The following is a 24,940-nucleotide window of genomic DNA, read 5'->3' on the forward strand; positions in this document are numbered from 1 at the left end:
GCAGGTATTCATAAGTCACAAAAAAGAATACGGAATGATGTCGATGCGGAGTGGTGTTATACTTAAACAAATCATTACAAAAACATCACAGGACTACGGCAGAAGAGCACTGCGCGTGATGGCGTGCGCGTCCTTGTGTAGCCTGGTCTGCGGCGCGTCTTCACGTTTGCGTGGCACGCGCCACGCTCGCTCCCCAGACACTACAGCGGCATCATTTGTCACCGCCATATGATTACCCAGCGAGGCTAACAAGGTATCTTTCACGCATCGGCTGATATTAACAAGTCATGGGCGGCAGAAATTTAATTATACTGTTGGGGTCTCGCAAAAACCGCTAGCTGTGTAAATGAGCGCGCCGCTCACGTCTCGTCTAATGGCATTAGACTAGACGTTGACGTTAACTAATAGCGTTCATTATATATTTTCCGTGTGGCCAGGCCAGAGCTTCTCGTGAGATAGGCACTAGCGGGGAGATGAAACTTATACTAAAGGATGAAAAATGCTGCAGCATCTGCTCACAAATGAATTATAATAACTCTTCATCGCCATGCTGATATTAAAGACAAACTCTTTCAGCGTTTCTTTACACTTTACTGTCCGCTATTGAAAAATCGGCGGTGTTGCTATTAGATTTCTTATTGCATAATAATTCAAATCTTTTCCAGTGAAAAAAAATCATACAAGGGGGAATCATACTAGCCAAGCCTGTCCATGCAGCCATAAACTCTGGCCTGGAGTGCTTGTGTGTGTGTGTGTGTGTGTGTGTGTGTGTGTGTGTGTGTGTGTGTGTGTGTGTGTGTGTGTGTGTAGGTGTGGGTTCATGACTCCAAACCAGTCTGACAGTGGTAAAACCCTGTGCAGGACAGTGATGGAGGACCAAGTCCGGGGAATTCAGGTGATACTCACCTGGGGAACAGTGGGTAATCGCTGTAAATTAACCTCACTGCACTTGCCATCTAAACTATCTACATTTAACTATGTGCACACACACACACGTTTCCTGTCAGTTGCCAGTTCCCATGTCCTGCCAGCTCGTCTTTGCAGACTATCACTGTGTTTCCAGTGTGACGTCCCAGCCCTATTTCTACCTTCTCCACCATCTTCATGTTATTATCTAAGCCCATGAAGCCTTATTACACCAAGGTAGAAGGAAGGCTTACAGAGACGACAGGAATATAATGAGCCTTACACCATCAACTCGTTAGGACTGACAGAAGTCGACTCCAGTCTCTCTCCTATCTCGAAGAACGTCCCCTGGTCCTGCCTGACTGGACAGATTGCATGATGTGTTGATCTTGGCCATGGTCTTGAATCTCAGGTGTCAGAACATTTTGAGAGGGGGTGGCTGTTTTTCAGCTGGGGTCATGGTACTTCTGAGCTTAAAGAACACCTGGTTCAATCCACACAGACATTTGGCAGAAGAGAGTGAGAATGAGAGAATGTGAGTCAGAGAGAGAGTGAGGGAGAGAGAGAGAGAAAGAGACAGAGAGACAGATAGAGGAAGAGAGACAAACAGACAGCAGGAGAGAGAGAGACAGACAGAGAGGCACATAGAGGAAGAGTGAGAGTGAAAAGAAGAGAGAGAAAGACTGATGTCAGTCAGTAGGATCATGATTATTGTGGTAGCAGCTTCTTGGTTTTCATGGCTTCTTCTCTGACAGTTTGAGTGAGGACGAGACATCTGGCGTGGCTCAGATTCCAAGGCTTTGCTAAAGAACGCGTGCTGTTAGTGTGGGAGCTGGGGGGAAGCGTCCCATTCTGCAGGGTTCAAACAAAAAGAGCTACAGGAAGCTTCAGTGTGCTGTGGTCTGTGTCCGTCCTCTCATACCACTTTAAAAATCCCCACGTTCCTTAAAGTGAAGCCATGTGAATTTACTGTGAAAGTATTTCGAAGTGCCACAACTTCCTTTCCTCTCATCACTGCTCAATAATTACTAAACATACAGTTTAAAAGAGCAACAACAACAAAAAAAAATCTTATTTCTGCTACTTCTCCCACAGACAGCCCATTAGGATTCCACCCCTTCTCCCACAGACAGCCCATTAGGCTTATTTCCCTTCTCCCAGAGACAGCCTTTTAGAACTGCTGCCTAGGACACAACAGTTAGATGAAGAAAGGACAAGACACTAAGACAAAGCGCAGATTCCTCCTGCAGGAAATGGCTGTACACGCCTTACTTTGTTTTTTTTTTTTTTGTTAATAAAGAGTCTCTTTATACACTGCCTATTATGTGCTGGTGTCGTCACGGCGCTGCTTGCTCGCACATCCACTCTCTTGCCATGGCAGCCATCACTGGAGGTCCACTGCAGACTAACAGACAGGCGGAAGGGTTGAAGGTTGCCCACGTTTGTTTATGTTGGAGTGCAATCCATCTAATGACAGCGTCATCAGCTGAGCAGAGGGCCTCCTCGAAAAAGGGGAGGGTCATCAAGAAGTTTCACACAGAGGGGTTGGGAAAGTCATACCATAAGGCAAGCCCATTAGTATGATCAATGGAGAGAGAGGGAGAGAGGGGAGGAAGAGAGATCAGGGCAGTGGAAGAGAGGAAAAGAGCAATAGTGTGAGGGAGGGAGGGAGAGAGAGGGAGAGATGCAGGGAGATTGAAAGAGAGAGGGAGGGAGAGATGAAAGGAGAGAGGGAGGGAGGGAGAGAGATTAAGGGAGGAAGATGGAGAGCGAGGGAGAGAGAGATAGAGAGAGGGAGAGATGGTGGGGGAGAGATGAAGGGAGAGTGGGATGAGGGGAAGATGGAGGGAGAGAGCATGCAGAGGGTAACACACGATTAATTTTTTTCTTATCAGTTTAAAAACAAACTTGTAGAATATTATAGTGTCATTCCTGGGTGTTCTTGGATCATGTCAGTCAGTTTGTTAAATCAAATGAGTCAGGGGATCTCTCGGTCCATGTCTCTTTCAGCATGCATTCTATTCTGAAATTAATTTGGCACAACTGTTGCCATTGTCTTGATAGGCCGTGTGAATGACGCATGAGGATTCAAGGCAGCCTGAGTTACAAGCAAGAAAGACCACAACCCCTCTGAGGCCCCGCCCCATCCAAGGCCACACCCCTCCAACAACCCACAGACTCCTCCTGCTCAAGACTCCTCCCCGGTCCCTTTGATTCCAGCCACCACTGGTTTGGCTGCATCATGCTGCCTCTTAGTGGATGGAATGTAGCATGTAATCAGCATCTCTCTCACACGCACGTACGCACACACATACACACATTTAACTAAGAATCATCCGGTGTGCTGTAATTTCCCTAGTCTACAATTTTCTGGAGCCATATATCAGGGTGGTGGGTATGGTAAATGTAGTTATTTTTTAAACCATAAATTGTGTGTAAACAAGCCATGGGCAGTTCAGCACAACTAATCTTAATCTAAACATTAATCTAATCACTTAGCAGCAGCTCAGATCTGTCCTAATTCGATTAAGAGCATGAGTTATTGGCATCTCTGTGGACACAAACTCCTTCTTGAGCATGGACGAGGACCCTTAAACCAGCCCTGCAGCGATGGTAGCACTGCCTGGGTTAGTGGTCTTGTGATTCAGTATAAAGAGGTAAACAGTGTCCTACAACGATTATAGAGAGACTAGACAGTGTGACCAAGGGAAGAAAACATGCTCATCAGCTGGTGCTGGCTTGTTTTAGCCAGCAAGACTTGTTTTAGCTGAATCACTTCCACCAAAGCCATTTACGAAATAACTATGTTGTTACACACAAAACAATGCCATAATGCATAACTGATCCAAAACCAGGGCCATCCAATTAATGAGCTCATTTAATATGTCCTACGTCACAAGTATCAGTGGTGCTTTTTCCTGAAGTTCATCAGTTCTGTAAAAACGGGAAGTGGAATGCTCAGTGATGACTTGAGCTCTCTCTGTCTCTTTTACACATGCGAAAACCCTACCTCACACATCCTTTGGCTCCCGCTGCTGGGATGCCCCTGAGATGTGTTTTTCTGGCCCCGTGTCCCTGGTAGTAAACATGTCTCCTCCATGCTGAGACGTCCCTGAGCCATGAATAAACCTGTCCACAGACAACGCACAGTGCCGTGAACACTAAACGGACATCCACATCCCAGGTTGGTGAGATTTCCTCCCGTCCTTGCACTGTTTACTGGCCATGAAGTCTCCCTGACCCCACTGAAATGCCATGAAATTTTCTTTCAAGTATTGTTTGTAGAACTCTTTGTACCATGCTGTGGATTTGAAATCCTTTAAAATATGCAAATATGCAAAATTATGCAGCAGTTGGTGAACATCTAAACTGAAAACTAAAAAATAAAGGCTATTTCTGAAATGTATATATAGTAAACAGTTTTTTATTATTACATTGGATTATATTGGATTTTTGCTCATGCACTGTGGCCTGAGGTGTGTTAGACTGGAGAAACAGAAGGGCAAAAAAAAACACTGCTTCAAGAATGAGATCCAACATGCTTACAGACAGTGGAAGGAGTGGAGTGAAATAAAATAACTACCTAACGAAAAATCATCCCCTAGCCAGAGTGATTTTTGGGTCCAGCCTGTGAGGCGTAGCCCCCTCAGCAGGGCCGTTAACCCCAGCGCTGCGCCTGAACGGGCACTCGTCACCCTGCATTCCTTCATCATGAGGCCAACGATGACGATGTAAAATCATTTGACCCCGGGGCCAGGCTGGGAGGCCACGCAGGCCGCGCCTCCGCTCTCACTCTCGGCCTCCTCTGGGGAGGCAGGGCAGGCGCACCCCGGGCTTGTAAAAGGCAAGGCAGCCCCTGCTTTGTGTCGGCAACACAGAGACATCTGGTGTAAGCGGGACCGGCACTGTGATGGAGGTCTCCGCTGCTATTCTGAGCTGGTGGGCTGTAGTGCATTCACCAACTCTGCAGTCTTTCTCATGCTAATGGCACAAACTGAGCAGATGTGAAACATTTGGTTCTGTTCTTGTTCACTTGTAAAGAAATAATGTGACTTTGTTACTTTTAGTTTGCTGCACACTGTTCCACTGCTTATAAAAAAAAAAACAGGATGTGTGAAAGGCGGAGCAGCGAGACAGACTCGTCCTGGGCGGCCGTGAGGAGCGACAGACATCCGGGCAGGGAGAGTGTTTCCAAACATCAGAAGTGTTGTCAGTAGGCTGACCGAATGATGCATTAGTCAAACTGTTTAGATGAAAAAGTGCAGAAGAGTGTTGTAGGACAAGAGGACACGCAGAGTCAACCAAAGCCCCCGGAGACGGGGGGTGTGCTGGAGGGTGCGGAGACGGTTTTTAGCTTTTGTCATGCTGTAATGTAGGTTTGCATTCTTCTGATTAGCACAGTATCTATATGCGCATGCCTGTATTGTGTGCAAACTGTGTATTACAGAACTGTCAATTACATTCTGTTCAGGATTACACAAATGCATGAAAAAAATCATTTAGTTACACATTGTTTATTTCACACACTCAAAGACAAACATTAAAAATATATAACAGATGTGAGTCTATATGATACTTCCACTATGATACATTAAACCATTTTCATTGGTTTATGGGAAAATTGCAAATAGGTTCCATGTTGAAAGTACAGTAAATGTTAAAAAGTAAAAAGTTTTACATTTTGTACATTTTATTTTATTTATAACTGTAAAAAGAAATGTAGGCTATTTATATGACGTCTTAACTGATCAGTTATTGTAGTTCGTGAACTTTTGTAATGTAGTTTTCAAAAACTGAAAACCTGTTAAACATTCACTGGAAATACCAAATGATCGCCTAAGTAGCCTACTTTATTTGACTGCCACCAAAGATTGAGAACGTGATATTTGCATCCGGTGCGAGTATGACAGTTCGTCAGAGGGTATGACAGGTTGGTGACACTGTTACCGCCCACTCAGCATTTCATTGGTCACTGTTAAACAAATTCCACAAGCTCTAAAGGGATTGATCGCAAGCGATTGGACATCGACAAGTCTATTATTAATGACGACTTCCAGAAGTTAGGCGCAAGCAACACGTGGACAGAGAGTGGAGTTAAAGTTTAGGACAACCTGGAAGATCGTTATAAAATGATCTTGAATTTCTTTTTGCTTGTTTGTTTTTGTTTCGATATAGATATATTTCAGAAATTTCGTTTGCAAATTTAATAACACAAATAAGACAAGTTTAGATTGGTGAACTATTTTGCAGGAACAAATGCAAATAATATTTCAACTCTGCATGATACAGTTAAAGCAATAGTGCTAATACACATGTAATACTAAAATATTTTGAGAGAATAATAATATACTACATGCGGATCTCGGAAACTGGACACGCGTGATTATATTTGAGACCAACACGTGCGAAATCTAATCCACTTTGGATCCGTACTCGTTGGAAACCCTCCTGCGTTTTTGATGGCAAGACCTGAGGATGTCTGTCTAGCATGGCTGTGGTTGCGACCAAAGCGACCCGTGGACCGACATGGCATCTAGTACCGTCGTCTTGGATCCCCGATCTAATAAGAGCATCTTCAGGAAATTCGCGGTGATGTTGCTGTCCATCCTCGCGTCTCTCTACTTTCTCCACTGCCTCGCCGACCGCTGCAGCACCATACCGTCTCCGGTGAAAACCTCGGAAGCTGTCGTGAGATTCTTCGCCTCGGATCTAAACCACTTGCGGTCTCTGAGGAGGAAAAGACTACTACAGAAATGGACTGCGAAATCGGTCGTTAGGTACCAAAGTGTCGGGCATCGCTTCGACAGTGTTATATACGGCGGAGGTGAAAATGATTTACCTGGATTAGTAGAGGAGCGCGCGCTACCTGACTCCAACATGAGGCTTCCTGCTCATTTTGACGCGGACTTTGTGCCGAAATCCTCATATTTTGGGACGGATAAGCTTAGTCCGCTTGGTGAAGGGACCAAGAAGCTGCCACAAGCTATAATAATCGGGGTGAAGAAAGGCGGGACGCGCGCGCTGCTGGAGTTCCTCCGCGTGCACCCCGACATCAGGGCCGTGGGAGCCGAACCGCACTTCTTTGACCGAAACTATGAGAACGGACTGGACTGGTACAGGTAGGCTAAATAATTAATAACCAAATGTATTTATTAGCATCGTTAATAATAATAATAATAATAATAATAGGTCTTATTAATAGACTAATAGGTCTTTTCCAACGAGGACCTATTAATAAAAACGGGCTTATTATTATCTACAAATATTTATATAGGCCTAAAGATTAAAAGAAATTTCATCATATTGCAAAAATGCGTGGCCAGTGCCTCTCACTGGCAAGAAATAAGCACCCTTACTGAAATATGAGCGATTAGCCCACATGAGAGATTTCTTGAACTGCAAAGAAAGTTTATTTTTCTTTAAACAGAAGTTCTTTGGTTTCGCAACCGCCACCGCTATCTCCTTTTCAGTTTTTGAAACTAGATAGTAGATGAATATTTGTTATAATTCACACACACACACACACACACACACACACACACACACACACACACACACACACACACACACACACACACACACACACACACACTTATTTCGATGGGGAAAACCAGAAAAATCGGAATAATTCGTTCTCTTATTCAGTTTGTTTTGTTGGTTATGACAACAAATTGTGCAGTTTTGCAGTTTAAAGTCTTTTTTCAGATCAGGGTTGTACATTTTCATTTAATGTAGATTTTAAAGTTTCATCTTGGTAAACCGCTGGAAAAAACACAAATTTGATTCAGTTTGACAATAGTGTGGTATTTTTTAAGGTAGATCAATACTGCCATTTATACATTTATTTATTTTGAAAGCTTTGCATAGCTTATCACAAATACTTCACATTAATGGGATTGTTTTAAACGCAGTATTAGTTGATTAATTATGAACTCCACTGAACTTAAGAAGACGATTCAGGCGGGCAGGGGAATCATTGTATTACAACGCCAAAATTCAACCACGGTTGATTTTGTAAATTAGCATTTGTCTTTACTGTGAATCACATTTTTTCCTCATCTCTACCGATTCTTCAAATTACTGTTATAATTTGTTCGACAAGGTATAACATTTGCTTCCTTTGGTTTAAAAAACCGAACACGCAAAAATGCACCGAAAAAAAAAAAATTTTAATTCTTTCATTCTTTCTGTGCTGCCCAATACAATCGATTTCTGCTCGTGGTCTCTGACGGATTTGTGAGCGTGCCTGTTGATTCTGGGATCTGCCTACTCGCAAGACAGTTTAATAGCCGCTGTCTCGGGCTGCTCTGCATAATGGGCCACAGGTCTCTTATTAAGGTGGCTTAAGGCTTTAATGAATGGTTGCCTGTCACTCTCTTAAGGTATAATTCACCTTTAGATTAAGGAACCATCTGCCGCACACTGCAAAAGAGTGTGAAGGAACTTCCTTCCAAATACCCCTGTCTCCTCCCCTCTTTTGCCCTGGGTCATACAGAGCTCCCCAACACCCTGCTCTCTTGCCCCCCAGGCCATGCTCCATCTCTGTGCCTCCCACCGAATATTGACTCTCTCTTTCTGCCATCCCTCTCTCACACCCTTCTATTTACCTATTCATCCATTGTGCTGTTTTGTGTCTGTGAGAGTCCCATCAATCCTGAGCTGTTGCCAAGATTCCGTGGAATGTGACGCAGGATTCTGAAGGCGGGCCTCACAGACCGATACACTTAATGGGTTCTCCTTTTAAGAGGAGAGGGGTTCCCTCGAATTAAAAATCACACCGGAGGGAAAACAATGTGAGCTGAGCCGGCTGGGTTCATCGGTGCCAAAGCGCGTAGTTCTGGGCTCCCAGGGCCAGGCTGTTAAAAGAGAATGGTAATACAAGGTGATAAGAAGGGTTTAGTTATTAGGCTATCCTGCAGGGGTATCAGAGGGGTTTAGTTATTTGACTATCTTGTATGGAGATGAGAGGGGTTTAGTTATTAGGCTATCCTGTATAGAGATGAGAGGGGTTTAGTTATTAGGCTATCCTGTATGGAGATGAGAGGGCTTTAGTTATTAGGCTATCCTGTATGGAGATGAGAGGGGTTTAGTTATTACATTATCCTGTATGGAGATGAGAGGGGTTTAGTTATTAGACTATCTTGTATGGAGATGAGAGGGCTTTAGTTATTAGGCTATCCTGTATAGAGATGAGAGGGCTTTAGTTATTAGGCTATCCTGTATAGAGATGAGAGGGGTTTAGTTATTAAACTATCCTGTATGGAGATGAGATGGGTTTAGTTATTACATTATCCTGTATAGAGGCGAGAGGGGTTTAGTTATTAGGCTATCCTGTATAGAGATGAGAGGGGTTTAGTTATTAAACTATCCTGTATGGAGATGAGAGGGGTTTAGTTATTACATTATCCTGTATAGAGGCGAGAGGGGTTTAGTTATTAGGCTATCCTGTATGCAGATGAGAGGGGTTTAGTTATTAGACTATCCTGTATGGAGATGAGAGGGGTTTAGTTATTAGGCTATCCTGTATGGAGATGAGAGGGGTTTAGTTATTAGGCTATCCTGTATGCAGATGAGAGGGGTTTAGTTATTAGGCTATCCTGTATGGAGATGAGAGGGGTTTAGTTATTAGGCTATCCTGTATGGAGATGAGAGGGGTTTAGTTATTAGACTATCCTGTATGGAGATGAGAGGGGTTTAGTTATTTGACTATCCTGTATGGAGATGAGAGGGGTTTAGTTATTAGACTATACTGTATGGAGATGAGAGGGGTTTAGTTATTTGACTATCCTGTATGGAGATGAGAGGGGTTTCGTTATTTGATTATCCTGTATAGAGATGAGAGGGGTTTAGTATTTATGTATTTGTATGTGCGTGTGTGTGTGTGAGAGAGAGAGAGAGCTGTTCAAGAGACAGAACAAAACAACACTTCCCAGCATTCGCTGCTCACTCTCTCATGCCAAAACCCCTGCGCCAAACACAGTGATTTGATGGCTGTATACAAATGGCTCAGAAAGAAAGAAAACAAACATGGGAATAGTTTTGCTTCATAAACCCCCTCACCCCCATCCACCCCACCCACAAACCACCCAACCCCACTCACCCCCACCCACCCTAACTCACCCCACTCACCTCACCCACTCCCCCTCAAACCCCACCCATCCCACCCTTCTGTGGTAATTGTCCCTCTCTTTCACCCCCTTGCTAATGTTAGGAATGCCCCCCTCGCTTTTTTGCACTAATCACTGTGTCCAATTTGCTGGAATTATGGGTCTCTATTCAGAGTGAACTCTGAAGCCTCCACACACAGACCAATCAGCATCGCAAGGATGACGGCCTCTTTGTCTCTCATAATAGGTGACTGGGAGACTGAGAGGGAATCACACACACTGGACCAAGTGGTGTGTGGGAACTGGGGATGGAAGTGTGTGTGTGTGTGTGTGTGTGTGTGTGTGTGTGTGTGTGTGTGCGTGCACTTGTATGCAGTTGGATTGGTTGTGGATTATAGACTATACATTTTCTCAGTATCTAAGCCCTCGTTTGAGGAAAGGAACATTAAACAGAGTGATATTCCCCGTCTGTGCTCTGACTCATCTGAGTTTTTGTGTTTTTTTAAGATTATCTATGTAAGCATTTCTAAGCTGTACAGAGCAGCAGGGCTGTCAGTAGAAGGTGCCACTGTGAAGCAGCAGTATTCATCTCTACACTCTCAACAGCATCATGTCTGTAACATTATGTATCCAACTAAGTTTTCAAATCTTAGTATATCCAGTATATCTCTGCACTACACAGTCAGTGTGTGATAATGAGACATTATCATTTGATCCTCATTACTGTGGTGTGGAAGCCGATAATCACACAGAATGGAAGCTGCTCATGGTTTTGTACAACTGACACACGGTCAGTGACTTCATCACTGGTTACAAGCATTGCTTGTTCCCCCAGGGTTTTCTTAGGGTAATCAGCCATCTGAGTGTAGACAAGAGGGCCCAAAAGAAATAGGCTAACCCTCCCAATCCTGCAGTGTGAGATCCTGCTGTGGCCAATGTCCATCATGGCCTGGTTTGCTCCAGCAGCCGGTGGAGTGACTCTCACCTGTTGGGGCCACAGTGGGAGGCTTTAAACAGGTGGAGGGGTTGCGTGAGCCTTGGGTCAGCATCACAGCACAGAATCACCACCTGCTCAATAAAGCATACATGACCTGCAACTTCAGAGGTCAAGCTGGAGACCACCATATTCCTGACCTGCGTGACCCCTCACCTTTGGCTTCGGCTGAACTTACATCACAGAGAAACTGAATAAATATAAAATAACAGTTTGTACCCCTGTTGGCCATGAAGAGCCTTCTCAAAGTATTGTTTCCAGTAGCTGTAGCACAAAGGCATACTGAACTGAACACAGAAAATTTATTTTATTTAAATGGTGTTATATTGCACTAAATCAGGGGTAACAGTGTTTGTAGAGGCAGCAGTGTATCAGAGAGGAAATTCAGTAATAGACCAGAAACTGCAGTTCATGGCAAAGTCAGGAGTCCCATGGGGCTCAAGGGAATGGGGCAAAACTCTCCATAAGAGAAGCTGTGTGTGTGTGTGTGTGTGTGTGTGTGTGTGTGTGTGTGTGTGTGTGTGTGTGTGTGTGTGTGTGTGTGTGTGTGTGTTTTCCTCCCCCATCAGTAGGTCTGTGCTAAAGCTTCTCTCCTGTGGATTTTGAGAGCATGTATCAAAGCACTTCTAGTCTGGACTCATTTAAACATACTCTAAACTCTATAGGCCAGAAAGTGCAGATCAAAATTCTTTGCCCACACAATCAGACCAAATCCTATAAACACTTCAGTTATTATCATATCCCTGAGATTATAAACACTTCAGTTATGATCATATCCCTGAGATTATAAACACTTCAGTTATTATCATATCCTTGAGATTATAAACACTTCAGTTGTGATCATATCCCTGAGATTATAAACACTTCAGTTATTATCATATCCCTGAGATTATAAACACTTCAGTTATTATCATATCCCTGAGATTATAAACACTTCAGTTATTATCATATGCCTGAGATTATAAACACTTCAGTTATTATCATATCCCTGAGATTATAAACACTTCAGTTATGATCATATCCCTGAGATTATAAACACTTCAGTTATGATCATATCCCTGAGATTATAAACACTTCAGTTATGATCATATCCCTGAGATTATAAACACTTCAGTTATTATCATATCCCTGAGATTATAAACACTTCAGTTATGATCATATCCCTGAGATTATAAACACTTCAGTTATTATCATATGCCTGAGATTATAAACACTTCAGTTATTATCATATCCCTGAGATTATAAACACTTCAGTTATGATCATATCCCTGAGATTATAAACACTTCAGTTATGATCATATCCCTGAGATTATAAACACTTCAGTTATGATCATATCCCTGAGATTATAAACACTTCAGTTATTATCATATCCCTGAGATTATAAACACTTCAGTTATGATCATATCCCTGAGATTATAAACACTTCAGTTATTATCATATGCCTGAGATTATAAACACTTCAGTAATGATCATATCCCTGAGATTATAAACACTTCAGTTATGATCATATCCCTGAGATTATAAACACTTCAGTTATGATCATATCCCTGAGATTATAAACACTTCAGTTATTATCATATCCCTGAGATTATAAACACTTCAGTAATGATCATATCCCTGAGATTATAAACACTTCAGTTATTATCATATCCCTGAGATTATAAACACTTCAGTTATTATCATATCCCTGAGATTATAAACACTTCAGTTATTATCATATCCCTGAGATTATAAACACTTCAGTAATGATCATATCCCTGGAGCCCAAGATGGAACTCCCAAAGCTACTGACTGTAGAAATAGACAAGACTATGAATCACTGATGCAGTCAGTGGGCATTCACACACACACACACACACACACACACACACACACACACACACACACACACACACACACACACACACACACAAACACACACAAGCCTGCTGCTCATTGGAGCATCGGTTTCTGTACCTGTGCAGGGATCTGAAGATCATAAAAGTGTAAAAGTGTAGTGGTAGGATGACAGGAACCAGCTGGACTATGACATCACCCCAAACAAAGAGGACACTACCTGAGGGTGCAGGCATGTGTGTGTGTGTGTCTGTGCGTGTGTGTCAAGTGTGTCTGTGAACGTATAAGGGCCAGGGTAGAGTTCATTCAGAACTATAAGTTGTGTTTTGGGGTTAAGAAGGTCAGTAACACAATCTCAGGAGATTTCTCTCTCTCTCTCTCTCTCTCTCTCTCTCTCACACACACACACACACACACACACACACACACACACACACACACACACACACACACACACACACACACACATACAGTATTGCCCTACAGCGCTGGGAAAACTCTTATGGGCATAATTGTGATGCGAGACACGAGAGGTCCCTCACCTCTTGTTGGAGGACTATACACACTTGCAAACCCCAGTACACACATATAGTACACACATACACACACACCCACACACACACAGATACAAGCCCCTGGTTGAACACCACATAGACACAAATACATTCAAAGCAGCTGATCACCAAGGCCCTTTGTCTGTGTGTGTGTGTGTGGGGGGGGGGGGGGGGGGGGTGACTGCATGACAGAGCTGACTGTCAGCAGCTGCCTGGAAGGCATTCTGGGAATCTGCTCCCAGTGGGGCTCTGAAGGGAGGCAGCAGGTGCAGCCGACTCCCAAGACACTTCCTCACACACTCACACACACACACACACACACACCTGACTTCTTCACCTGCTATGCTAGCCCCACTGCTAGAGTTCGTGTCCCTGAGGGCAGCCCAGCAGGGCTCTAATTGATAACTTTCATCCACATGGTGCAAGCCACCAGGATCATAGAGTGGACAAATCTTTGATGAGGGTGTGTGTGGAGAGAAGGTGTAATTGATGACTGACCAGCCCTATAAGAGAGGCAGTGTGTGTGTGTGTGTGTGTGTGTGTGTGTGTGTGTGTGTGTGTGTGTGTGTGTGTGTATGTGCGTGCGGGTGCACGTGCGACTGTGGGCTAGGGCATCAGTTACACTTGACTCATGTTACACTGTTTGCTGACCGATGCATGTAGTTTACTCCAGGGAAAGCTGGGTTTGAAAACAACCTTTGACACTAAAACCCAGTAGTTATGAAATTACTCTATTAATCTACACTACCCTTGTGTGTTCACACATGACAGGAACAATTAGAATGTATTAGAATGAAGGGCGACTTCTTAACTTTAAAAATCTAATCCATGGGGTAACAAAACATCTGATAAAGAAGCTAGTAATAAAGAGACATCTTGGTCTTCGTGGAGCTTGTGTAGCATTGTGGACTTGTTCCTTTGCCTAAGTCTTGACCTATAATCACACAGCTCATAAGATATCTTCACAAACAGCAGCGAAACCAAAACCTATAGACACCAGCACTGGAGAGGCAGCTCTATAGTCCAGGGACACATGATTTACTGGATGAGTCCTGAATGATTCCTGGATTCATGCCTGTGAAGATCAGATTAATTTTCTCCCTCTTGCTGGAGAGGAACAGCTTTCAGATGCCACAATGCTGACTAACCTGAGGAGACTTGCATCATGTCTGGAGAGGAGACTCCAACCAGAAGCTGCCATAGTAATCTACTGTTTGGGAGTCCCCCCCACCCCCCAACATGTATGTAGGAAAGGTACTGAAGTGTTCAACCCTCATAATATTTTTTTAAAGCCCCAAGCTGTCAGTTAGTTATACAGTTAGGTGGAGTGTTTCATTTGTGTGTCACTGACACTGTAGTTTTGTGCTTGGGGGAGGCAGTGAGCCTGAAGCAATCACTGTCATTTCTACAACTAAAAGTCAACCTGACAACCACCATGAGAAATGATTCACCCCAAAAAAACAAAACCAAAATGAAAAAAAATAACTGCAGAACTGCCGTAGATCAAAGCAGCAGAGAACGTCTGGCGTCACGAGGACCGCAGTCTCACCTCTGCACTCATTGAGAGCCAGGTGGCAATGCGCCCAGAGAGAGGGGCTTGTGAGTAAACGATACGTGCGCCAAGCACATGCATGTTACTGCCCTCAGAGGATCGGCACGGTGGAACCGAAACCCCCTGAAAGTGCCATAGTTTCCACTTTCCCACAGCAAATGGTTTTATCACAAGACAGGAGAGACGAGACCTCTGTGCTCATCAGTGACGGCCAGCAGGTTAGAATTTGGCAGATAGAGAATAAGAAGAGAGAGGGAGAGAGAGGGCCGTAAAACAGGAGAAACGTTTGGCGTTGTCCTGAGTTCCTGGTCTAGTCTGGCGTGAGCTCTTGTTAACAGCGGCGGTGCTGGAGGGAAGTGCTGATGTTTAAGTGCACTCTGATTACAGGTCATAAATTAGACTGTAAACGCTACATGATGCAGGTCAAACTCTCAGCATCCCAGCCAAGCTCGTGAGGCGTGTTTGAGGGGAATACTGACAGTCCTGTGGGTACTCATATGTCTTCTCAAGCACAGTTTTTCTGATGAATACTTTTTGAAGTGGTTATAGTGCATATTTATGGTGCGGTTGTAGCGTGTTTCTGATGCCATTGCAATTTATGTTTCTGATGTGGTCAAATTGCATGATGTTTCTGATGTGGCTGTAGCATGCGATTCTGATGCGGTTGTACTGCGTGTGTGTGCTGCGGCTGTACTGTGTGTTTCTGATGTGGCTGTAGCATGCGATTCTGATGCGGTTGTACTGCGTGTGTGTGCTGCGGCTGTACTGTGTGTTTCTGATGTGGCTGTACTTTGTGTTTGTGGTGTGGCTGTACTGCATGTTTGTGATACAGTTGTACTGCGTGTTTGTAATACAGTTGTACTGCATGTTTGTGGTGTGGATGTACTGCATGTTTGTGGTGAGTGTCATGGTGTCACACTTTGCCTCTCCCTGGGTAAAGCTTATATGCTGTAGTGGACCATCTTAATGTCTATGATTCTGAATTTGTCCTTAATAAGTCTCACAGTTGTTCAATGCAGTTGTAGGTCATGTTTCTGATTCGGTTGTAGGTCCCATTTAGGTTGAACTGTGGCTGAAGTCCCTGTAATGCTTTAACCATGTCAGGTCTGTGGAAATGTCAGATCTGTGGAAGTGTCAGGTCTGTGGAAGTGGAAGCATTTCAGCAACTGACCCAATCTAAGGCAAAATATTAGGGACAGGGTTAAGAGGATAAGTCAGAGGGGGATATTAGTGGGGGGGTACTGTGCCCCTCCATCACATAGTGAAGTGTCAACACACAAACAGAGCCTACTCAACACACAGAGACCCTACTAAACACACAAATAGACCCTACTCAACATGCAAAGAGACCCTACTCAACACACAGAGACCCCACTCAACACAAAGCCTGTTCACTCAAGACACAAAAAGACCCCACTCAAGACACAAATAAACCCTTCTCAACACACAAAGACTCCGCTCAACACACAAAGAGACCCCACTGATCACACAAAGGGTGTCATACAGCAGACCCAAGAAGACCACAGCACCCAGAATTTCCATCGTCATCTGCCTCATTTCTCCTCCCCTAAATACTAACTCACACCTGTTCTCAATGTAGTATCTTCCTTATATACTCCACCAGTCTTTAGTCTTTTTGCGAAGTATTGCCGAAAACTCCTGGAAGTACGCATATTGAGCTTTTCTATTATGGTTCGACCTAGTTATCGCTAGTTAACTAACCTGGATTGTTTTTGACATGGAGCTTGAATTACGGTTGAACTGTCTGCTACTGCTCGCTTAATAAAAATGATTTTTACATCTGCACACGTTTGCGAGACACCATGTTCCAGCCGTCACAGAATACGTCGCCTGACAGGCAGAGTGGCTCAAACAGTGGTGGTTCAAGGCCAAATGCTTGAACAGCACCAATGCCAATTCGAGAATATAAGAGTCTTTCTGGAAGCCCTTTTCCAGCAACAAGTGGGAAAGCAGAAAATTATGGTGGAATTAAGCAAGAAAATGTGAGAAGTTGTTATGAAACAGGCTATGGCCAAGTCTACTCCTAACCTTGCCAACCCAACGGGTGATTCACTTCCTACTCCTCAAGCCTGCTATGAAGTAAGTAAGCCAGAGAAATACAATGGGTCACCTGAGGAGGGCAGGGGTTTCTTTCTGCAATACGAGATTTTTTTCAATAACCAGCCACCAGGCACCAATAATGGTAAAGTGACTTTCTTTCTCACGGCTTACCAATAAGGCTTTAAAGAGAGCAGTATGGGAGAGCAGTAACCAGCTAACGTCCGACCAATTCCTCGCTTGCTTTCGTGCAGTGTTTGACCATGCTCATGGGGGAAAATCTTGTGGAGAGCTTCTTCCTAAATGACATCAAGGTATCCGGACCACAGCAGAATTTGCTCTTGAATTCCATACGGTGGCAGCTGGTAGTGGCTGCAATGATACAGCACTGCTAATCACATATCGTAATGATTTAAAGGAGGAGGTTGTGCAGGAACTGGCTTGTAATGATGAGGGTCTTACTTTGAACAAACTCATCACCCTTATTATCCGGATTGATCATTTACTGCGGGAGCATAAATCACAGCGAAGCACACGTTGTAACCTGCCCCAACCCTACGAATATGCCAGGAATGCTGAGGAATCAATGCAGTGCGAATCAACTCGTCTAACAAGGGAAGAGCGCCAACAACATTTCGGAAACGAGTATTGTGTAATTGCTTGGATTGTGGTAATTCCAGACATAGAGGAAGAGATTGTCCTCAGCTCGTGCGGACTAAACAAGAGAGGAAATCATAATTCACCATTCAGTCTAACCGGGTGAGTGTTGGCGATAACTGTATTCGCAAGTCTTTTACCATCCCTGTGATTATTTCAACAGAGTGTGACTCTGCTGTTCCAAGCACTGATTGATTCAGGAGTGGAGAGGAGTTTTATCTCAAGTCGCCAAGGATTCCCTTTGAACCATTGAACCGAACATATAACATAACTTCTCTTGATGGCGCCCCAGTAGGAAGGGGTGTCATTTTACACAGGACAAAACCCATTAAAATCTGTTCTAGCGCTTTGTATTCTGAGGTTACGTCGTTTTTTGTAATTGAAACATCTGACTTCCCAGCGGTATTAGGGTTGCCATGGTTACACAAACATAACCCTCAGATTTCTTGAACAGAAGTGGAGATGGTCGCCTGGTCACCATTTTGTATGAAAGAATGTTTGCAATCCAAGACTGAGGCTCCACCTCAGTAGAGTCCCGAAACACCATCTTCTGTTCCACGTCACATCCCAAACAAGTACCAGGATCTCATAGCAGTTTTTACCAAGGAGAAAGCTACACAGTTGCCACCACACCATCCTTATCACTGTGCAATTGAGATTATTGATGGAGCAGTTCTACTCAAAGCCTGTCTATCCTTTCAGACAGGAGGACAAATCCATGGAAGAGTATATCAAAGAGCCCCTTCAACAGGGGTTCTCCTGTCCCTCCACGTCTCCCATTGCATGTGAATTTTTCTTTGTCCGAAAAAAGGAGGTCTGAGGCCATGCGTAGATTACAGAGGCATTAACCATATATGTAAGACCATACCCGTTACCCCTCATACCTGCTACCCTGGACCTGTTGAGGGAGGCCAAGTACTTCACTAAATTGGACCATAGGAGTGCTTATAACCTGGTGAGGATTAAGGAGGGAAATGAATGGAAGATGGCCTTCAGTACCATACGGGGACATTACGAGTATCTTGTCATGCTATATGGCCTTAGTGTTGCTCCTTCCGTCTTTCAGGCATTCATGAATGATATACTTAGGGAACACCTGGCTAAATGTGTCATAGCTTATATCGATGATTTATTGATCTATTCACCTGACCTCCCCACACATATGCATAAGTATGCAAGTTGTTGGAAATACTTCTCAAGAATCACCTCTTTGTGAAGGCAGAGAAATGTGAGTTTAATAAACAAGCAATCTCTTTCCTGGGCTTCAAGATTAGCCAGATGGGCATCACAATGGATGACAACAAGGTCAGAGCCATTCGAGACTGGCCTAGAACTACCATGGTGAGACAACTATAGAGCTTCCTGGGTTTTGCCAACTTCTATAGGCGGTTTATCTGTAATTTCAGCTCCATTGCCACTCACAGCTCTCCTTAAGGGGGCTCCTAGGAAATTGGCATGGTCTGCCAAAGCAGATAGATCCGTTGAGAGGCTGAAGATGTCCTTTACCACTGCGCCCATGCTGAAACACTCAGTTCCAGTGGCTTCTTTTATTGTGGCAGTTGACGCCTCTGATGTAGGTGTGGGAGCCATCCTCTCACAGAGACTAGAGGGTTCACGAATGCACCCTGTAGCGTTCTATTTGCATAAACTCACCCCTGTGGAATGCAAATATGGAATATCTGAGAGAGAATTACTGGCCATCAAGTTGGCTTTGAATGAGTGGCACCACTGGCTAGAGGAGGCCAACTATCCCTTTAAGGGCATCACAGATCACCTCAACTTAGAATACATGCGCAATGCCCGCAAACTACCGGCGAGACAAACATGATTTTTCTATTACCTACAGACCAGGTTCTCAGAACAACAAAGCTGTCGCTTTTGCCCGGCTACACCAAGAGGACAGGAACACAGATGAACTGGACAGAGATGCTATAATTCCTGAAAAACGAATCTCCTCCATCAGGTGGGAGATCGATGAGGAGATCGACGTGCTGATGAGCAGTCAGTAGACACCTACTGAGTGTCCCACAGGTAAACGGTATGTCCCGGCAGAGTGCCACGATCGGATACTTACGTGGTCTCACACGTCACTGACCACTGGCCACCCTGGTAAAACGCACACACTGAAATTCCTCTCTGGAAGATATTGGTGGGGATCCATGGCCACTGATGTCTACCAATATGTAGCCTCATGTTCAATCTGTTCACAGTGCAAGACACCAAAGCCATACCTGTTGGTAAGCTCCACCCTCTTCCTGTATCTATACATCAATGGACACACGTGGCCATAGACATTTTGACCTGCCTGAGTCACAGGGATACACAGCAGTGTTAACCATCATGAACCATTTCTCTTGCGGAGTAAAAATTATCCCTTTTTCAGGTTTGCCCAGTGCTTCTCAGACTGCAGAACCCTTGTTTCTACATGTATTGTTGGGGGTTGCGGAAGTTCCTACGCGTATTCTGCTACAATAATCCCAACAACTGGGCTACTTTCCTTCCTTGGGCAGAGATGGCCCAAAACTCACTCACCAGGTCTACTACAGGTCTTACACCTTTTGAGTGATGCTTAGGTAATCAGCCTAACATGACACCCTGGACATCAGATAGTTCTGACGTGCCAGCATTGGAGGATCAGGGGTGGTACAAAGTGTGGGGTGTGGCTATGTCAGGGGTGGGGTCAGGGGCAGTACAAGGTGTGGGGTGTGGAGATGTCGGGGCAGGGCCGTTCAGAATGATTGATATGGCAGTCACAGTGAGGATGAGCTTGATGGATCCCACCTGAGCGTTCTGAATGGGGATGTGATCATGACCTCTCATTAGACAGACACTCCACGTCCGCACATCTGAGTGATGGGCCGGAGGCTGCGACCACGCACACACACACACGTGTGTGTGCACTTCAGCAGAGGAGAACTGCATGTTTTTCCAAAAGGTAGTGCTGTAGGAAAAAAACATTACCAAAAAAAGAGAAATGTGAGGGACGCTTGCTCAGACGCTCAGATGTTATGTGAATAACCCCGTAGCAGTTGTGCCTTGATTTGTATAGAATATAATATCCTGTATAGAACTGGTGAGGTTCTGTACCTCAAGCATTGTGCTGTGTTCTATATAAACATGTTTCTCTTTCTTAACAGAAAGTCCCAAACTTTTCATAATGTCCAGTGTGTTGACTGGATTTATTTCTGATATATTGACTGCATATAACAGCAGTCAATTTTTGAGTTCTGAGAAAGAGCTATATAAGTGTAACTTCATTCATTTATACATACATTCGTCTTGTGCATGAGTATTAGTGTTTATAGAGTATACACAAGAAAGTGTGTGTGTTAGTGTTTAAGCATACACAAGAGTGAGTGTTAGTGTTTATAGAGTATACACAAGAACGTGTATATTTGTATGTTAGTGGTTATGGAGTATACACAAGAAAGTGTAAGGGGGTGTGTTAGTGTTTACGTATACACAAGAAAGTGTAAGTGTGTGTGTTAGTGTTTACGTATACACAAGAAAGATTACGTGTGTGTAAATGTTTATAGAGTAAGAAAGTGAGCAATGGAAGGTTTGACTCATGACATCCACTCAAGCCTGAGACCACTGGATGAGTCAGACTCCTGCTGGGCTGTTCCAGACTCCTGCTGGGCTGTTCCAGACTCCTGCTGGGCTGTTCCAGACTCCTGCTGGGCTGTTCCAGACTCCTGCTGGGCTGTTCCAGACTCCTGCTGGGCTGTTCCAGGCAGCAGCCTGTGCTGGACACCAGGACACTGAGACTGACCACACACGTATGCATCAGTGGCCACAGCCATTTGGGAAGAGCAGCACATGAGACAAAGCTGGTTAAACAGAGCCCCTCAGAGCCCCTCAGCAGGTCAGAGTGTTCCTGGCACACCATTGGTGAGTTAGGCACTGGTCACGCCCACTCTGACTTTAGCGTTGCCTGTGATTGAGGTTTTGATCATACACCAGAAGCCTGGTCACAGCTACCTGGCTGAAAAACCACAGCCTCTTAGTGGGAGCTCCACCCTGGTGGCTGAACACAGAGGGGCTAAGTGTAAGCCAGCGTCAGCCCTGAGGCTCTCTCTCTCTCTCTCTCTGTCTCTGTCTCTCTCTGTCTCTGTCTCTCTCTGTCTCTGTCTCTCTCTGTCTCTCTCTCTCTCTCTACTTCCATCTCACTCATCAATATTTGAGTGACCCTATTAGCTCGGCTGCATAATTCACCAGCACCATGATCACTTCCCTTTACAAATCTGCTCTGCTTCCTGTCCCTTTCTTGGTTTCCATAGTTACACAACTGAGCATGGAGTGCGTACGCACGCACGCACGCACACGCACACACACACACACACACACAAACCTACAGACAAAGCTCACAGACAGGTAATTAGTGTAAAACATGCGGACACACCCTTATATCCCTATACAGTACATCATGCATCACAGAAGCAACAAGACCATAATGTCTATCAAACTTTAATAACGGGTTCCAGGAGGATCTTTTCTCTGTGCGGCTGTGCAGAACGTGACGTATAGAGCAGCTTCTCCCATCCCTAGCGTAAGCCCTCAGTCTTGTCTGATCTCCCGGGTTATATTTAGCGCTGCACTGCCATGATAGCATGCCTATTTCATCCTCATGAAGACGTTTGTAATCTTTCCTTTGTTGAGTTAGACAGGTCTGGGAACACACTGCCCGAGATCGTCATGCGGGCGGGCCTCATGAGCTGAGCAGCGGGCGATTTATATTTGTTTGCTTATCGTCTTAACTTGACGTCCGCCAGGGACTCTGGGACAACCATAATTTAGTTACACAAACAATTTAGAGAAGTTTTATTAGTGCAAAGTGCTCGCAACGCTGGTCAAAATGCCATTCCCACACAAACAGAGAGACGGGTCGTCACGTGCCCAGACCGCTGCTGTAGAAGCAACCCTGCCCACAGGCCATTACGATCCCACATTAGGGACAGAGGGGAGGAAAGCAACTTACAGCTTCCATCAGTCGTGTGTGGTGGGCGTCGGTCACCCACGGTGGAGCGGGCATCTCTCAGGACGGACGGAAGCGTGTCGTGACTGTTGGCTTGACATGCAACATGTGCTTTGGGGCTGTTCTGAAAGCCAGCAATATTTAAAAGGGCCAAGCAACAGTAAATCCTGAGCGATAGCTTTCATTAGAGAAATAAATGAAAGCCACATCGGTAGAGGTCATGGTCATTTCTCTCCAGCTGATCTGAGAGTGGTAACATTCATTTTTAGGAGAGGGGAATTGAGATTCAATTATTTTCCAATTACCTTTGGAATTTTTGTTATCTAATTTGCTAATCAGATTTTGATTGCACAGTTCTGCAGTACTGCAGACAGGGAGCAGAGAAGGATGATTTACACAGCTTAGTGGGCACCTTGTCCATGGGGGTAAATGTGGATAGATTTGTCTTTACTGTATGGTGAACTTAGGACAGCAGAAGTTAAGGCAGCCCTATAGAGCATGTGTGTAGTTAGCACAGGCAGGGAAGGAAGAACGGTTTACTAAAGAGGTTGAGGCTGGAACCACGTCTGACCATCCCAGCTTCTGCTCACCATCCTGCAGGCTGAGGCACAGAGACCTGCGTGCACCTGTGGTGCTTTTACCAGAAGACACAAGCTCACACAAACCCACTCAAGGGCCCTGCTGCACTAGCACATGGACTGTAAGCAGGAGGATAGAGAAGAGGGGAGGGAAGAGAGGAGGGGAGGGAAGAGGGGAGGGGAGGGGAAGAGGGGAGGGGAGGGAAGAGAGGAGGAGAGGAGAAGAGGGGAGGGGAGGGGAGGGAAGAGAGGAGGAGAGGGGAAGAGGGGAGGGGAGGGGAAGAGGGGAGGGGAGGGGAGGGAAGAGGGGAGGGGAGGGAAGAGAGGAGGAGAGGGGGGGAGGGGAGGGGAAGAGGGGAGGGGAGGGGAAGAGGGGAGGGGAGGGGAGGGAAGAGAGGAGGAGAGGGGAGGGGAGGGGAGGGAAGAGAGGAGGAGAGGGGAGGGGAGGGGAAGAGGGGAGGGGAGGGGAGGGAAGAGAGGAGGAGAGGGGAGGGGAGGGAAGAGAGGAGGAGAGGGGAGGGGAGGGGAAGAGGGGAGGGGAGGGGAGGGAAGAGAGGAGGGGAAGAGGGGAGGGGAGGGAAGAGAGGAGGAGAGGGGAAGAGGGGAGGGGAGGGAAGAGAGGAGGGGAGGGGAAGAGGGGAGGGGAGGGGAAGAGGGGAGGGGAGGGAAGGGAGGGAGGAGAAGAGGGGAGGGGATGGAAGAGGAGGGGAGGGAAGGGGGAGGGGAAGGAGGGAGTGAGGAGAAGAGGGGAGGGGAGGGAAGAGGGGAGGGGAGGGAAGAGAGGAGGGGATGGAAGAGAAGAGAGGAGGGGAGGGAAGAGAGAAGGATAGGGAAGAGGGGAGGGGAGGGAAGAGGGGAGAGAAGGGAGGGAGGAGAAGAGGGGAGGGGATGGAAGAGGAGGGGAGGGAAGGGGGAGGGGAAGGAGGGAGTGAGGAGAAGAGGGGAGGGGAGGGAAGAGGGGAGGGGAGAGAGGAGGAGAGGGGAAGAGGGGAGGGGAAGAGAGGGGGAGAGGGGAAGAGAGTAAGCAGGACCCTACAGCACACATTCATGCTTCACACACTTAAAAGAGCAACTAGCACTTCCAATTTTTCCTACAATATGTAAGTGATAATATATGTGTGAATCGGGCTATGAATATATTAACAGCTAAATAACCACAAATATGGGTAGAGTTAATGGGGGTTTTATTCCTTTTTTTGTCTGTGCAAATGTGTTTTCCTGAGTGATGCTTTACGGCACGCTGTCTCCATTACATTCTGTACACTCTATTTATTTTTCTAATCACACTTTTTATGTATCTATATTTCTTTCCAGACGCTGTTTGGTATGTACAGAGCATTTGTCATTCAAGGGCTGTGGGCTTGTTCACTCTCTCCTTTCTCTCTCAAAACATCCACCCATTATCTTTCCTGAGTTTTAATGTGTTCTAGGGGAACGATTATATCAATATTAAAAACTGAAAACCCAATTGCTGATTGATTGTGACTCATCATCTGATAGCAGTTCACCCCCAACAAAACCTCTCCAACGCAGATCTGCCCACACTCCATTACACACACACACACACACACACACACACACACACACACACACACACACACACACACACGAGTATTTTCTGAACCAAAAGCTGCATGTTCATTTATGGCCTTATGACTATAAAGGTATAAAACGTATTTGTACACAAATGTCTACACATCAACACAGCCATTTAAAAGTAAT

At 45.2% G+C, this 24,940-nt stretch overlaps 1 protein-coding gene and 1 long non-coding RNA gene across 2 annotated transcripts in view; one reads left to right on the top strand and one right to left on the bottom strand.

Moving 5' to 3' along the window:
• Positions 1-5,404: 5,404 nt before the first annotated feature.
• On the bottom strand, positions 5,405-7,025 carry LOC143510233 (uncharacterized). The gene is made up of 2 exons (XR_013129933.1): positions 6,746-7,025; positions 5,405-6,633 (listed from the first exon to the last, which is right to left on the bottom strand). It is a non-coding gene; the product is annotated as an uncharacterized LOC143510233 (long non-coding RNA).
• Positions 5,957-24,940, top strand: part of LOC143510232 (heparan sulfate glucosamine 3-O-sulfotransferase 3A1) — a 33,208-nt gene continuing 14,224 nt past the window's right edge. Inside the window, exon 1 of the mRNA XM_076999361.1 lies at positions 5,957-7,025. Within this exon, the coding sequence (XP_076855476.1) occupies positions 6,433-7,025 (593 nt within the window). The 5' untranslated portion in view covers positions 5,957-6,432. The remainder of the gene's footprint in view (positions 7,026-24,940) is intronic.

The sequence above is a fragment of the Brachyhypopomus gauderio genome, chromosome 3 (genome assembly GCF_052324685.1).
Source record: "Brachyhypopomus gauderio isolate BG-103 chromosome 3, BGAUD_0.2, whole genome shotgun sequence".
NCBI lineage: Eukaryota > Metazoa > Chordata > Actinopteri > Gymnotiformes > Hypopomidae > Brachyhypopomus > Brachyhypopomus gauderio.